At 46.9% G+C, this 14957-nt stretch overlaps 1 protein-coding gene across 5 annotated transcripts in view; it reads left to right on the forward strand.

Annotated features, from left to right (window-relative positions):
• Positions 1 to 14957, forward strand: part of dst (dystonin) — a 647938-nt gene that overhangs the window by 189016 nt on the left and 443965 nt on the right. For 3 of the 5 annotated variants that reach the window (XM_070884878.1, XM_070884880.1, XM_070884879.1), the window contains exon 1: positions 12670 to 13699. The exons of the other annotated variants lie outside the window; for them this stretch is intronic. In XM_070884878.1, the coding sequence (XP_070740979.1) occupies positions 12809 to 13699 (891 nt within the window). In that variant the 5' untranslated portion in view covers positions 12670 to 12808. Of the gene's footprint in view, positions 1 to 12669; positions 13700 to 14957 lie in introns of those variants that run through there. 5 annotated transcript variants of the gene reach the window in all.

Raw genomic sequence — 14957 nt, forward strand, 5'->3', positions numbered from 1 at the left:
TTGCTTCTGCCTCCATTTTATTTCCCTCTTTCTCCCTGCAAAGGTTCCCATCCCCCTGCCATATTAGTTTAACTCCTCCTCAACAGCACTAGCAAACACTCCCCCTCGGACATTGGTTTCGATTGTGCCCAGGTGCAGACCGTCTGGTTTGTACTGGTCCCACCTCCCCCAGAACCGGTTCCAATGCCCCAGGAATTTGAATCCCTCCCTTTTGCACCACTCCTCAAGCCACATATTCATCTGAGCTATCCTGCGATTCCTACTTTGACTAGCACGTGACACTGGTAGCAATTCTGAGATTAATACTTTTGAGGTCCTACTTTTTAAATTTAGCTCCTAGCTTCCTAAATTCGTCTTGTAGGACCTCATCCCGTTTTTTTTACCTATATCATTGGTACCTACATGCACCACGACAACTGGCTGTTCACCCTCCCTTTTCAGAATGTCCTGCACACGCTCTGAGACATCCTTGACCCTTGCACCAGGGAGGCAACATACCATCCTGGAGTCTCGGTTGAGGCCGCAGAAACGTCTATCTATTCCCCTTACAATTGAATCCCCTATCACTATCGCTCTCCCACTCTTTTTCTTGCCCTCCTGTGCAGCAGAGCTACCCACGGTGCCATGAACTTGGCTGCTGCTGCTCCCCCTGATGAGTCATCCCCCTCAACAGTACCCAAAGCGGTGTATCTCTTTTGCAGGGGGATGACTGCAGGGGACCCCTGCACTACCTTCCTTGCACTGCTCTTCCTGTTGGTCACCCATTTACTATCTGGCTGTGTACCCTTTACCTGCGGGAAGACCAACTCACTAAACGTGCTATTCACGTCATTCTCAGCATCGTGGATGCTCCAGGCTTCATCCACCCGCAGCTCCAGGGCCGCAGTGCGGTCCGTCAGGAGCTGGAGGCGGATACACTTCCCGCACACGTAGTCGTCAGGGACACTGGAAGCATCCCTCACTTCCCACATAGTACAGGAGGAGCATCGCACAAGTCCGAGCTCTCCTGCCATGACTTAACCCCTAGATAAACTTAATTTGGCAACAACAATGCTAAATGTTACTTACTGATAAAGAAAAAAGAAAAGCTACTTACCAATCACTTACCCCCTTGGCTGTGATGTCACCTTTTGATTTCTTTCTACTTTTTTGCCTCCCTGCTGCAGCTGCACCGGTGGGCCTCTTGTCGGCCGCTCACCTCCCGAACTCCCGCCTCTCACTGACGGGCCTCTTGTCGGCCGCTCGCCTTCTGAACTCCCGCCTCTCACTGACGGGCCTCTTGTCGGCCGCTCGCCTCCTGAACTCCCGCCTCTCACGAACTCCCGCCTCTCACTGACGGGCCTCTTGTCGGCCGCTCGCCTCCCGAACTCCCGCCTCTCACGAACTCCCGCTGCTCGCTGATGGGCCTCTTGTCGACCGCTCGCCTCCTGAACTCCTCCCGCCTCTCACGAACTCCCGCTGCTCACTGACGGGCCTCTTGTCGGCCGCTCGTCTCCCGAACTCTCGCCTCTCACGAACTCCCGCTGCTCGCTGACGGGCCTCTTGTCGACCGCTCGCCTCCTGAACTCCTCCCGCCTCTCACGAACTCCCGCTGCTCACTGACTGGCCTCTTGTCGGCCGCTCGTCTCCCGAACTCCCGCCTCTCACGAACTCTCGCTGCTCGCTGACGGGCCTCTTGTAGGCCGCTCGCCTCCTGAACTCCCGCCTCTCACGAACTCCCGCCGCTCACTGAAGGGCCTCTTGTAGGCTGCTCGCCTCCTGAACTCCCGCCTCTCACGAACTCTCGCCGCTCACTGACGGGCCTCTTGTAGGCCGCTCGCCTCCTGAACTCCCGCCTCTCACGAACTCCCGCTGCTCACTGACTGGCCTCTTGTAGGCCGCCCGCCTTCCGAACTCCCGCCTCTCTCAAACTCCCGCTGCTCACTGACTGGCCTCTTGTAGGCCGCCCGCCTTCTGAACTCCCGCCTCTTACGAACTCCCGATGCTCACTGACTGGTCTCTTGTGGGCCGTTCGCCTCCCGAACTCCCGCCTCTCAGTACTCCAGGTATGGTCTCACCAACGCTACAGTTGCAGCAAGACTTCCCTATTTTTATACGCAGTGTGATGCAGTCCCCATATGTCAGTAGAGAAATGGGCTCCCAACACTTGCTGGTCATTCTGGGACCAAAGATGGGCCATCAGAATGTTATTGAAGGATCCTTGGAGAACAGTACGGGTAATTAATCGACAGTTAAAGATTGGCCCCTGTTCAATGTCCTCAGAAGATCTCTCTGCTGCCCTGTATTGAGATTGGTCACAATATCTTCCTTCACATGTTTTAGTTGGGACCCGGGTAATTGAAAAGACTTTGTAAATCAGTGTAATGGAGTAATAGTTATTTAACAATTGAGTGAACTATTGTTCCAGGATAGAATAATTGGCTGTCCATGATAGGATTGTGGAAGAACTCAATTTAAAGATGGTGGCTTTGGAGGGAAATTAATACAGTATTCAGTTTACTATCTTGCAGCATTGATAGCTGCGTCATAAGTTAGGCCATTGGATAGAGAGGAGGGAAAGGGGAAGTAAAACAATGCGTTGTATATATGCTGCTTGTTTAGAAAAGTAGACCGTTGGCAACTGACTAAACATGAACAAAAGAGCAGCCATGAATAAACGAAGCGTGAGGTAGTTGCACTTGGATGAAACATTAAGGATAGATCTTCTATCATTGCATCAGTTGTGAGAATGGAGTTGGGAATTTGGGAATAAAAGGATTCGTGGAAAAAATAATGTTCAGAGATGCTCAGTCATCACAAGCTACTGAATGCATATTGGCATCTTTAGTTCATTCTGATAGCGAATTGTGAAGGAATTTACCACCCAGTCTATAAATGATCCATATACTGGATTTCAGCAATGATATTGATCCAGCTCAATTGCTGCTGAAACCCTCATCCCTTTGTTACCTCTAGACTCAACCATTCCAATGTTCTCCTGGCCGGCCTCCCACCTTGCACCCTCTGTAAACTCTGCTACCCGTATCCTAACTCGTACAAAGTCCTGTTCACCAAACACTGCTGTGCTCGTTGACCTACTTTGGCTCCTGGTCTAGCAGTGCTTCAGATTTAAAATTCTCATCCTTGTGCTCAAAGCCCTCCGTGGCCTCGCCCCTTCCTATCTCTTTAACCACCTCCAGCCCTACAACCCTTCAGTTCTGGCCTCTTGTGCATCTCCGATTTTAATCACTCCACCACCTCTCCACCTCCCTACCCCTCTCTCCTCCTTTAAGACACTCCTTTAAAAGTTAACTGTGTCTCCAAGTTTTTGGCCACTTGTCCTAATATCTCCTTGTATGGCTTGGAGTCAGTTTATTTTTGATAACGCTCCTGTGAAGTGCCGTGGGACATTTTACTCCGTTAAAGATGCTGTATAAATCCAGGTAAGAAGTTAGTTCCATCTCTTTAATCAAGGCCAGATGGAAGAAAAGCCAAATACTCGTTTTTTTTTTGTGCAACTATTTTATTTCTGGCAGCCGTATGAAGGTGGAGATGAAAAAATAATTTCATGATTTTCAAAATGAATACAGAATGATCCCAGGGCCTGACTGTGAATCCTGTTCCGTCTTTTTGTGTCCCGAGTTCAGACCGGATTTTTTATCTGGATTCATTGCAGTTCTGAAGGTTTCTGAACATAAATTATGCTGCCCGAGCTCTCTCGAACTGTTAGAAAGAAGGGAAAGAACATTTTGGAGGCCTCGAAAGGTGACGGCCTTCAAGGAGTGGTGGGATTGTAACTGGCTTGGGTAGCATTTGTTAGTGGAAGTTTAACCAAACCAGTAATGACAGCCTGACTATATAAATATGGTTGCTGCATCCGTTTTTTACAGAATTACATAAGTACTTAAAATTTACAGCACAGAACGTGGCCATTTGGTCCAACTGGTTTATGCTCCACACGAGCCCCTCCCATCCCGCGTCATCGAATGCAATCGGTATAACCTTCTATTCCTTTCTTCTTCATGGGTTTATCTCACTTCCCCATAAAGGCATCTATGCTATTTGCCTCAACTACAACTTGTGGTCGCGAGTTCCACATTTTAACCTCTTTGGGTAAAGAAGTTTCTCCTGAATTCCCTTTTGGATTTATTGGTGACTATCTTATATTTATGGCCCGTAGTTGAGACTCTCCCACGAATTTAGAACATTACAGTGTTCAGGTCCGATGTGAATAAAGGATTCAGTGGTTAAGATGGAATGTCATTGGTTAGGGATCAGTCATTATAGCATGACTTGGAGCCATAAAATAAACTAAAATCTGGCAATGTCTAGATTACCATCTTTCCAAAATAAAACCATTACTGCATATCGTGATCTCTCATTTAGGGTATAATGACATAGCAACAGCTGTTTTGATCCCCAGCAATAACATTCCTTTCCCAGCTGATTCTTGCTTCCTCCCTCTTGCCTCTGAGTCAGAAGGTTGTGGGTTCAAGTCCCATTCCAGAGACTTTAGCACAAAATTCCAGGCTGACACTCCCAGTACAGTGCTGAGGGAGTGCTGCACTGTTGGAGGTGCCATCTTTCGGATGAGATGTTAAACTGAGGCCCCGTCTGCCTCTCAGGTGAACATAAAAGATCCCATGGCCCTATTTCGAAGAGGACTAGGAATGTTCTCCCCGTTGCTCTAGCCAATTTTTATCCCTCAACCAACATCACTAAAAAGCAGATCATCCGGTCATTATCACATTGTTTTCTGTGGGAGCTTGCTGTGCGTACCTTGGCTGCCACATTTTCTACAGAACAGTGGCTGCACTTTTAGTTTAAGAAAAAAAACATTGAAAGGGCTGTAAAGTGCATTGGGATGTTCTGAGGTTGTGAAAGGCGCTTTATAAATACAAGTCTTTCTTTCTCGCTACTGTTTAGCTTTAACCTTCACACACGAATGGGATACTTACACCGTCTCATGACGGGATAACACAGAAGTACACTGCTTGTTCAAAAAAACTCATGCCCACAAGGTTAGGTGATCTTCCCATCATCTTGGACTTAAAGCCTTGTGTAAGACTTCATTGAGGCACCAAGTAACAGTAAGAGCATTGAAACAGAGTAAACATAGTACTGCTTCCAGACTAATATTTCAGCTGTTACTCCAACAAAAACTACTTGTTTCAGTTAAAATTCTGCCTGAATTTCCATTCTCTCCATCATTTGCTCAACATATTTTTGAGGCCTCAAACCTTTGCTTTCTTTCTAACATGGTTGTGTGTGGAATTTGAACTTCGCTCAAAAAAGAAAGAACAGTGCCCTGTTGGGTAATTGCCAGATCAGAATCATACAAATTATGACAGCAGTATCCGGCTGAAAGGTCACAGTGCTTTTGCTTCATATCTAACTGACATAGGAAGAGAGTTTTTAAAAAACCGAGCAATAGCTACGTGGCCGATATAGATAGTGGGGGAAGAATTCCTCTGTGCACTAACTGTAATAACATTGTACTTGCACACACAGGCCATCACTATGATGTTGGAATGGTGTATGTCAATAAACTCAGTCAGGCAAGGTTGCATAAAGTTAACTTGTATGCACAATGCTCATGTTTTAAGGTTGCCCAGTACCTTTTCTCTCATTACTGTGTCTTGTCTTTATACTGGAGTTGCGAAGGGGTTGGGTGTGGTTGGAATTGGGTGGGGAGCGGGTGGGGAGGCGGGAGAGAGGGTTGGAGAGTTGCGGGGGCCTGCGGTGAAGGTAGTGCGGTGGGAGAAGGGCAGGAGTTGCAGAAACGTCTGAGTGTAGAATTAAAATAATGAAGCGTCAGGTCGCTGAAAGTCGAACCGAATGCTGAGACCTTGGCGTCCATTTTAACAGTTGGCGCTGCGGGATAGAAACATAGAAAATAGGTGCAGGATTAGGCCATTCGGCCCTTCGAGCCTGCATCACCATTCAATTAGATCATGGCTGATCCTTCACCTCAGTAACCCTTTCCCGCTTTCTCGCCATATCCCTTTAGCCGTAAGGGCCATATCTAACTCCCTCTTGAATACGTCCAATGAACTTCGCCTGATCACACGCCGCCTGATTTTCTTTTCCTTCTTTTCAATTTATTTGTTCTCTGGATGTGGGCATCACTGGCAAGGCCAGCATTCAGTGCCCATCCCAAATTGTCCAAGAGAAAGTGGTGGGAGCCACCTTCATGAACTGCTGCAGTCCGTGTGCTGAAGTTACTCCCACAGTGCTGACTCCAGCGCAGTGCTGAGGGAGGGCTGCACTGTCGGAGGTGCCGTCTTTCAGATGAGATGCTAAACCGAAGCCCTGTCTGCTCCCTCAGGTAGACATAAAAGACCCCATAGCACTGTTATCCCTGGTGTCCAGGCCAATATTTATCCCTCAATCAACGTCACAAAAACAGATTATCTGGTCATTATCACATTGCTGATTGTGGGAGCTTGCTGTACGCACATTGGCTGTTGCGTTTCCCACATGACAACAGTGACTACACATCAAAAGAACTTCATTGGCTGTAAAGCGCTTTGAGACATCTGGTGGTTGTGAAAGGCGCTATATAAATGCAAGACTTTCAGTCTTTTTGTTGTAGCGGCTTGGTACAACTGAATGGATTGCGAGGCCATTTCAGAGGGCAGTTAAGAGTCAACCACATGGCTGTGGGTCTGGAGTTACATATGAAAGAAAGAAAGACTTGCATGTATATGGCACGAGAAGGTTCAGAGGCTCTACTTGTGCTGGAGCTGTCTTACACCCTGAGCTGCATTGGTGCATCCCCATGAGACATTCTTGGCATGCACAAAACCAAACGAAACGAGCAGACTTTATTTGCGAGACCAACTGACTTTTCCTCATTGAAACATGCATGCTGACAACACTGAGTTTAGTAGACACCTGGACATGCAATGAATATCATTGCTGTTCAGAATTATTCTCGTGAAAACGCTTCGTTTCCTGCAGCCCTGCACAAATGGACTGATTCAGGCACCTGGCCTCCACAGATTTGTTAGTTTTAAACTGTATTTAGAGTTGCCAACCCTCCAGGATTGTCTCCAGGTATTGAAGATTAATCTGCAGGACACAGGTGCGAGCAATCTGGGAGAAAATTGATCATGCAATTAAACAAAGAAATTGTATGTGTTTTTTTTTATATATCATTTTCTTTGAACACTTTCATTTTAGTTATAAAAATATTGGGGTTGGAAGAAAAAGACTGTTTGACTGGGCCTGAAGGTCATGTGATGAAACCTCCAGGAATAGGCCCAACTCGAGTTGGCAAGCCTAGCTGTATTACTTATTTATAGATGATTTAGTTGGCCCATCAGAGGCAGAGTGCTGCTGATCTGAACAGCTGATGCTAAGGTTGAGACTGAAAGCAGCAGGCTCAGGATTTTTTGGGGGGAAGATGATTCGGGTCGAGCTCACCCCTGTCCCAGAATATTCTCACCCAATTTCCACATTAGCGCGAGTTACAGTTGATGTCAAAACGGAAATATTCCTTCCACCAGCAGGTTTCAACAGCAGCATTCAGTTATGGGCTTGCGAAAACAGAGTTTGGGTTCTAAAAATAGGCATAAAGAAAACAAAAGAGCAAGACTTGCATTTAATAACACCTGTGGGGTAATGTGGCGGGATGGGACATAGAAACATAAAAATAGGTGCAGGAGTCGGCCATTTGGCCCTTCGAGCCTGCACCACCATTCAATAAGATCATGGCTGATCATTCCTTCAGTACCCCTTTCCTGCTTTCTCTCCATACCCCTTGATCCCCTTAACCGTAAGGGCCATATCTAACTCCCTCTTGAATATATCCACTGAACTGGCTTCAACAACTCTCTGCAGCAGGGAATTCCACAGGTTAACAACTCTCTGAGTGAAGAAGTTTCTCCTCATCTCAGTCCTAAACGGCCTGCCCCTTATCCTAAGACTGTGTCCCATGGTTCTGGACTTCCCCAACATCGGGAACATTCTTCCCGCATCTAGCCTGTCGAGTCCAGTCATATTCTTATATGTTTCTATGAGATCCCCTCTCATCCTTCTAAACTCCAGTGAATAAAGGCCTAGTTGATCCAGTCTCTCCTCATATGACAGCCCAGCCATCCCTGGAATCAGTCTGCACTCCCTCAATAGCCAGAACGTCCTTCCTCAGATTAGGAGACCAAAACTGAACACAATATTCCAGGTGGGGCCTCACCTAGGCCCTATACAACTGCAGCAAGACCTCCCTGCTCCTATACTAAAATCCCCTTGCTATGAAGGCCAACATACCATTTGCCGCCTTCACCACCTGCATGCCAACTTTCAATGACTGATGAACCATTATACCCAGGTCTCGTTGCACCTCCCCTTTTCCTAACTTTCCGCCATTCAGATAATATTCTGCCTTCATGTTTTTGCCCCCAAAATGGATAACCTCACATTTATCCACATTATACTGCATCTGCCATGTTTTTGCTCACTCGCCTAATCTTTCCAAGTCACCCTGCAGCCTCTTAGTGTCCTCCTCACAGATCACACTTGCCACCAAGTTTAGTGTCATCTGCAAACTTGAAATATTACACTCAATTCCATCATCTAAATCATTAATATATATTGTAAAGAGCTGGGGTCCCAGCACTGAGCCCTGCGGCACTCCACTAGTCACTGCGTGCCATTCTGAAAAGGACCCGTTAATCCCGACTCTCTGCTTCCTGTCTGCCAACCAGTTCTCTATCCATGTCAGTACATTACCCTTAATACCATGTGCTTTGATTTTGCACACCAATCTCTTGTGTGGCACCTTGTCAAAAGCCTTTTGAAAGTCCAAATACACCACATCCATTGGTTCTCCCTTATCCACTCTACTAGTTACATCCTCAAAAAATTTCAGAAGATTTGTCAAGCATGATTTCCCTTTCATAAATCCATGCTGACTTGAACCGATCCTATCACTACTCTCCAAATGCGCTGCTATTTCATCCTTAATGATTGATTCCAATATTTTCCCCACCACCGATGTAATGCTAACTGGTCTATAATTATGCGTTTTCTCTCCCTCCTTTTTTAAAAAGTGGTGTTACATTAGCAACCCTCCAGTCCATAGGAACTGATCCAGAGTCGATAGACTGTTGGAAAATTATCGCCAATGCATCCACTATTTCTAGGGCCACTTCCTTAATACTCTGGGATGTAGACTATCAGGCCCTGGGGATTTATCGGCCTTCAACCCCGTCAATTTCCCTAACACAATTTCCCGCCTAATAAGGATATCCTTCACTTCCTCCTTCTCACTAGTCCTTTGGACCCCTAGTACATCGGGAAGATTATTTGTGTCTTCCTTTGTGAAGACAGAACCGAAGTATTTGTTCAATTGGTCTGCCATTTCTTTGTTCCCCATTATAAATTCACCCGAATCCGACTGCAAGGGACCAACGCTTGTCTTCACTAATCTTTTTCTCTTCACATACCTATAGAAGCTTTTGCAGTCATTTTTTATGTTTCTGGCAAGCTTCCTCTCACACTCTATTTTCCCCCTCTTAATTAAACCCTTTGTCCTCCTCTGCTGTATTCTAAATTTCTCCTAGTCCTCCGGTTTGCTACTTTTTCTGGCAAATTTGTATGCCTCTTCCTTGGATTTAACACGATCTTTAATTTCCCTTGTTAGCCACGGTTGAGCCACCTTCCCCGTTTTATTTTTACTCCAGGCAGGGATGTACAATTGTTGAAGTTCGTCCATATGATCTTTAAAGGTTTGCCATTGCCTATCCACCGTCAACCCTTTAAGTATAATTTGCCAGTCTAATCCAGCCAATTCGCGCCTCATACCATCAAAGTTACCTTTCCTTAAGTTCAGGACCCTAGTTTCTGAATTAACTTTGTCGCTCTCCATCTTAATAAAGAATTCTACCATATTATGGTCACTATTCCCCAAGAGGCCTCGCACAACAAGATTGCTAATTAGTCCCTTCTCATTACACATCACCCAGTCTAGGATAGCCAGCTCTCTGGTTGGTTCCTCAACATATTGGTCTAGAAATCCATCCCTAATACACTCCAGGAAATCCTCCTCCACCGCATTGCTACCAGTTAGGTTTGCCCAATCAATATTACTGCTGTACCTTTATTGCACACATCCCTTATTTCTTGTTTGATGCTGTCCCCAATCTTACTACTACTATGTGGTGGCCTGTCCCACTAGTGTTTTCTGCCCTTTGGTATTCCGTAGCTCCACCCATACCGATTCCACATCATCCAAACTAATGTCCTTCCTTACAATTGCATTAATTTCCTCTTTAACCAGCAACGCCACCCCGCCTCCTTTTCTTTTCTGTCTATCCTTTCTAAATGCTGAATACCCCTGGATGTTGAGTTCCCAGCTTTGGTCACCTGGAGCCATGTCTCCGTGATGCCAATCACATCATACCCGTTAACTGCTATCTGCGCAGTTAATTTGTCCACCTTATTTCGAATACTCCTCGCATTGAGGCATAGAGCCTTTAGGCTTGACTTTTAACACACTTTGACCCTTTACAATTTTGATGTAATGTGGCTCTTTTTGTTTTTTGCCTTGGGTTTCTCTGCCCTCCACTTTTATTATTCTCCTTTCTACCTTTTGCTTCTGTCTCTATTTTATTCCCCTCTGTCTCCCTGCATAGGTTCCCATCCCCCTGCCATATTAGTTTAACTCCTCCTCAACAGCACTAGCAAACACTCCCCCTCGGACATTGGTTCCGGTCCTGCCCAGGTGTAGACCGTCCAGTTTGTACTGGTCCCACCTCCCCCAGAACAGGTTCCAATATCCCAGGAATTTGAATCCCTCCCCTCTGCACCACTGCTCAAGCCACGTATTCATCTGAGCTATCCTGCGATTCCTCTGACTAGCACGTGGCACTGGTAGCAATCCTGAGATTACTACTTTTGAGGTCCTACTTTTTAATTTAACTCGTAGCTCCCTAAATTCGTCTCATAGGACCTCATCCCGTTTTTTTGACTATATCGTTGGTACCTATATGCACCACGACAACTGGCTCTTCACCCTCCCTTTTCAGAATGTCCTGCACCCGCTCCGAGACATCCTTGACCCTTGCACCAGGGAGGCAACATACCATCCTGGAGTTTCGGTTGCGGCCACAGAAACGCCTATCTATTCCCTTTACAATTGAATCCCCTATCACTATTGCTCTCCCACTATTTTTCCTGCCCTCCTGTGCAGCAGAGCCCGCCATGGTGCCATGAACCTGGCTGCTGCTGCTCTCCCCTGCTGAGACATTCCCCTCAACAGTACCCAAAGTGGTGTATCTGTTTTGCAGAGGGATGACCGCAGGGGACCCCTGCACTACCTTCCTTGCACTGCTCTTTCTGCGGGATAGTAGGGGAGGGTAGCACAGTGGTGGATCAGCGCAGTTGGGTGGTCTAATATTAAGGCGGGTTGGCGTGGTGATGCGGGTCAGAGTGGGGTGGGTCCAGGCAGTGTGACATGTCGAGAGGTGGGTGGGGGGGGGGTGGTGTATGCATATGTCTCCTGGTGCAGCTGTTTGTCAAATTATGGGGACTTCAGACAGACGCAAGCACTGATTGAGCTGTGGGAGTTTGCGACGTCGCACCAGTGGCTGAGGAATCTGCATCCTCTGCCTGCATTCCCAGGGCCTGACTGTCTCTGAGGCTAATCTGTGGTCCATCGCTGCGGGTTTCTATGAAGTCTCTCCAGGATATTCCCCGCGGGCAGTGCTGTTGTCAGAAGAGGAAGTTCATTTTTACACAAACAAATCAGCGAAAAGTCGTTGTGAATCTGTTACTACACAGGATGGGAAGTACTTTGAACCAAAAGTGTTTCCCCCCTGACTTAACTTCAGCCTTTAAATAATATAAATATATATTTTAGATTAGAATGTGCAGTAAAGTTGAAGTCCAATTGCTTGATGACCACATCAAGTATCAACACAGCTGGAAAATGACTGATAACGTTATGGTAATTGGAGCTCTGGAATGTCAAGCACATCATTAAAAAGGTTTTAAGGAGGATTTTATAAAATCAAAAATTAATCCGTTTTTATCAGAGCACATTTTTCTCTGCAATAAGGGTCTTGAGTCGGAAAAGGTGATAAATACCCCCCCTCCCCCCCGCCCCAGTCACCTCAGCAGTAATTCATTAGCACAATGCTATTTGCTCAGGGTATGTACATAGCTTAATGATTTCAAATGTTGCTGTAAATTCCTGAAGCATAACCGAAACTCTCTTTACTTGGTGCTGTAACTTTAAGTGGAGCAAGTTGTGGCTAATCTGGGAGTTTTCCATTTATTACCTTGTGGCGGCGAGCCTCTGCTAAATTTCAGCTTGGTCGCTCCTACTGTATACATGCTGAATGAGTTTAGTTCAGAGCACAGTCCACTGCTGTAACCATGGTTGGTTATGCACTGATCAGACACAGGCCCTTTCTGGGCTAAATGCCATCATTGGCTGCATGAACATTTCACATATGCAAAATGGCTGCACACAGAGAGTGAGGGAAAGACAGCCAGCAAGAGAGAGAAAGAGAAAAGTAGAAAGACAGAGAAAGAGAGAGAGTGATTGTGTGTGAAGGAGAAAGCAGCCAGCGAGATAGAGGAGAAAGTAGCCAAAGTGAGTGTGTATTTGAGAGAGAGAGAGAGAGAGAGAGAGAGAGAGAGTGAAGGAGACCGACAGAGGGAGACAGACAGAGGAGAGGGAGAAAGACAGAGAGCGAGAGAGGGTGAAGAAGAGAGCTCTGATTATGGAGAAGTCTGCTGCCCAGGATTTTGAATTGGTAAACCACGTTTTCGACAGGCCAGTTCTGCTCCAGCAGATTCCCTTCTGCTCCTTGTGAAGAAAATGGGAAACACTTGTGGATGTGTGCGAGCACAGAAAGAGGAATGTACAGTGGATCCTGCCAAGGCTCCTCTGGGTCGCTCTCCTTATCCCCGCAGTAAACTCTATCTGAAGAGGAAGAAGAAGAAAAAAGGGGAGCGTGTTAAACCGAGTGATGCTGAGGAGTGGCGAGGGATTGCAGCTGGGGCTCCTGCACCAGGAGGGACCTTGGAGGAGGATTTCAGCGGAGGGTCATCGCTGCGTCGCCTGAGTGACGGGAACGATCGCAGCGACGGTACTGCGGTGGGGAGCCGCGCCAGTCCAGACGGTGAGCGAAGTTATTTAACCAGCACTCTAACCGGCAGACCCGGCGATGTCAGAGATTCCTCCTCCCTCTCCATTTCGGGCAGCTGCATTCTGAACCAATCGGATGGGGTGAGCAGGGAATGTGCGGCTGATGGCAGCAAGCTCTCTCGGGCGAAGAAGAAGAAGAAAAGGTTGAAACACAGCGGAGTCCAGGCTAACCCATTCGACCAGCGCCGTCTGGATTGTGAGACTAAAAAGGCAGTCAGCTTGGGCGCCATTGCTTGGCCTGTCCCGTGCACGCAGGTGGAAAGTCAGTCCGACAGCCAGCCATCCAGAAGTCTGGGCGATATTCTCAATCTCACGCTGTATAACTCTGCAAGCGCTGACTGCTGGTTAGCAGACCGACCTGGGTTGTCGCATCGTAAGCCGCCATTAACGGTCTCCGTGCCTCACACGAAGAGGCAGCAAGGCGACCCCTACTGCAGTGATTCATCTCCCACAGCACCGGGAAACGGCCTTCTGCCTCTGTCTGGGAATTTGTCCGGGGAGTCGGCAATGTGCAGACATAAACATTCAGCTGCTAATAGAGTCGCATCACTGTTCGATGAGGTAATCAGTCGTTGGTTTCTATCCCTCCCCCCCCAAGACCCTTAATTAAATAATTAGAGAAAATGGTTTAATTAAATATATATGTTCTGAGCAGTGGGTTGTGCATCAATTCATTGATAAGTTTGTGGGAGCATCGGTTTTATTTTCTGTCGAACCATCAAGTTAGATGTGGCTTTATGGTGCTTCAATCTATATAATTTTATGGTACATTAATCTGTACGTTTTATGCCACATCAATCTATATGGTGTTGTGGCCCATCAGTCTATGTGATGTGGCCCATTACATGATACAGTTTGGTGGCTCACCGATCTATCGGAGTTGATGGCACATCATGGATCCAAACGGTTTGCTGGTGCATTAATCCATATGTTTACATAGACACATAGAATATACAGCACAGAAACAGGCCATTTAGATCAGCCAGTCCATGCCGGCGTTTACGCTCCACTCGAGCCTCCTCCCATCCTTCGTCATCTAAATCTAACAGCATAGGCCTCTATTCCTGTCTCCCTTATATGCTTGTCTAGCCTCCCCTTAAATGAATCAATACTATTCGCATCAACCACTCCATGTGGTAGCGAGTTCCACATTCTCATCACTCTCTGGGTAAAGATGTTTTTTCTGAATTTCTTCTTTCTTCCCTCTCCCCAATCTCCGACCTCGCCTCCAACAAGTGTGAGGAGCTCATGGACTTCATTGTCTCAAAGATTGAGACCATCGATCAACTGCCTCTGCAAGTTCCCTTCCTTCCCCTAGCTCACCAGGCCAAACTTCCTCTGAGGCTCCCACCTGCCCTAGCCCTGAACTCAGATCTTTCTCTAGTTTTACTTTGATCTCCCCTCTTGACCTCTCCAAGCTCATCTTGCCCATGAGACCCACTTCCTGCTCCCTTGACCCTATTCCCACTAAACTGCTGACCACCCAACTTTCTTTTTGGCTCCCATGTTAACCGACATTGTTAACGGTTCTCTCTCCTTGGGTACTGCCCCTCTCCCCTTCAAATCTGCCGTCATCAATCCTTTCCTCAAAAACCCAACTGTGCTTGCTAGCTACCGCCCCATCTCCAACTTCCCTTTCCTGTCCAAAGTACTTGAACGTGTTGTTGTCTCCCAAATCTGTGACCATCTTTCCCGTAACTCCATGTTTGAATCCCTTCAATCTGGTTTCCACCTCTGCCACAGTACCGAAACGGCTCTTATCAAAATCACAAATGACATCCTTTGTGACTGTGATAAAGATAAACTAACCCTCCTCGTC

The sequence above is a fragment of the Pristiophorus japonicus genome, chromosome 7 (assembly GCF_044704955.1).
Source record: "Pristiophorus japonicus isolate sPriJap1 chromosome 7, sPriJap1.hap1, whole genome shotgun sequence".
In the NCBI taxonomy this organism is placed as follows: Eukaryota; Metazoa; Chordata; class Chondrichthyes; family Pristiophoridae; genus Pristiophorus; species Pristiophorus japonicus.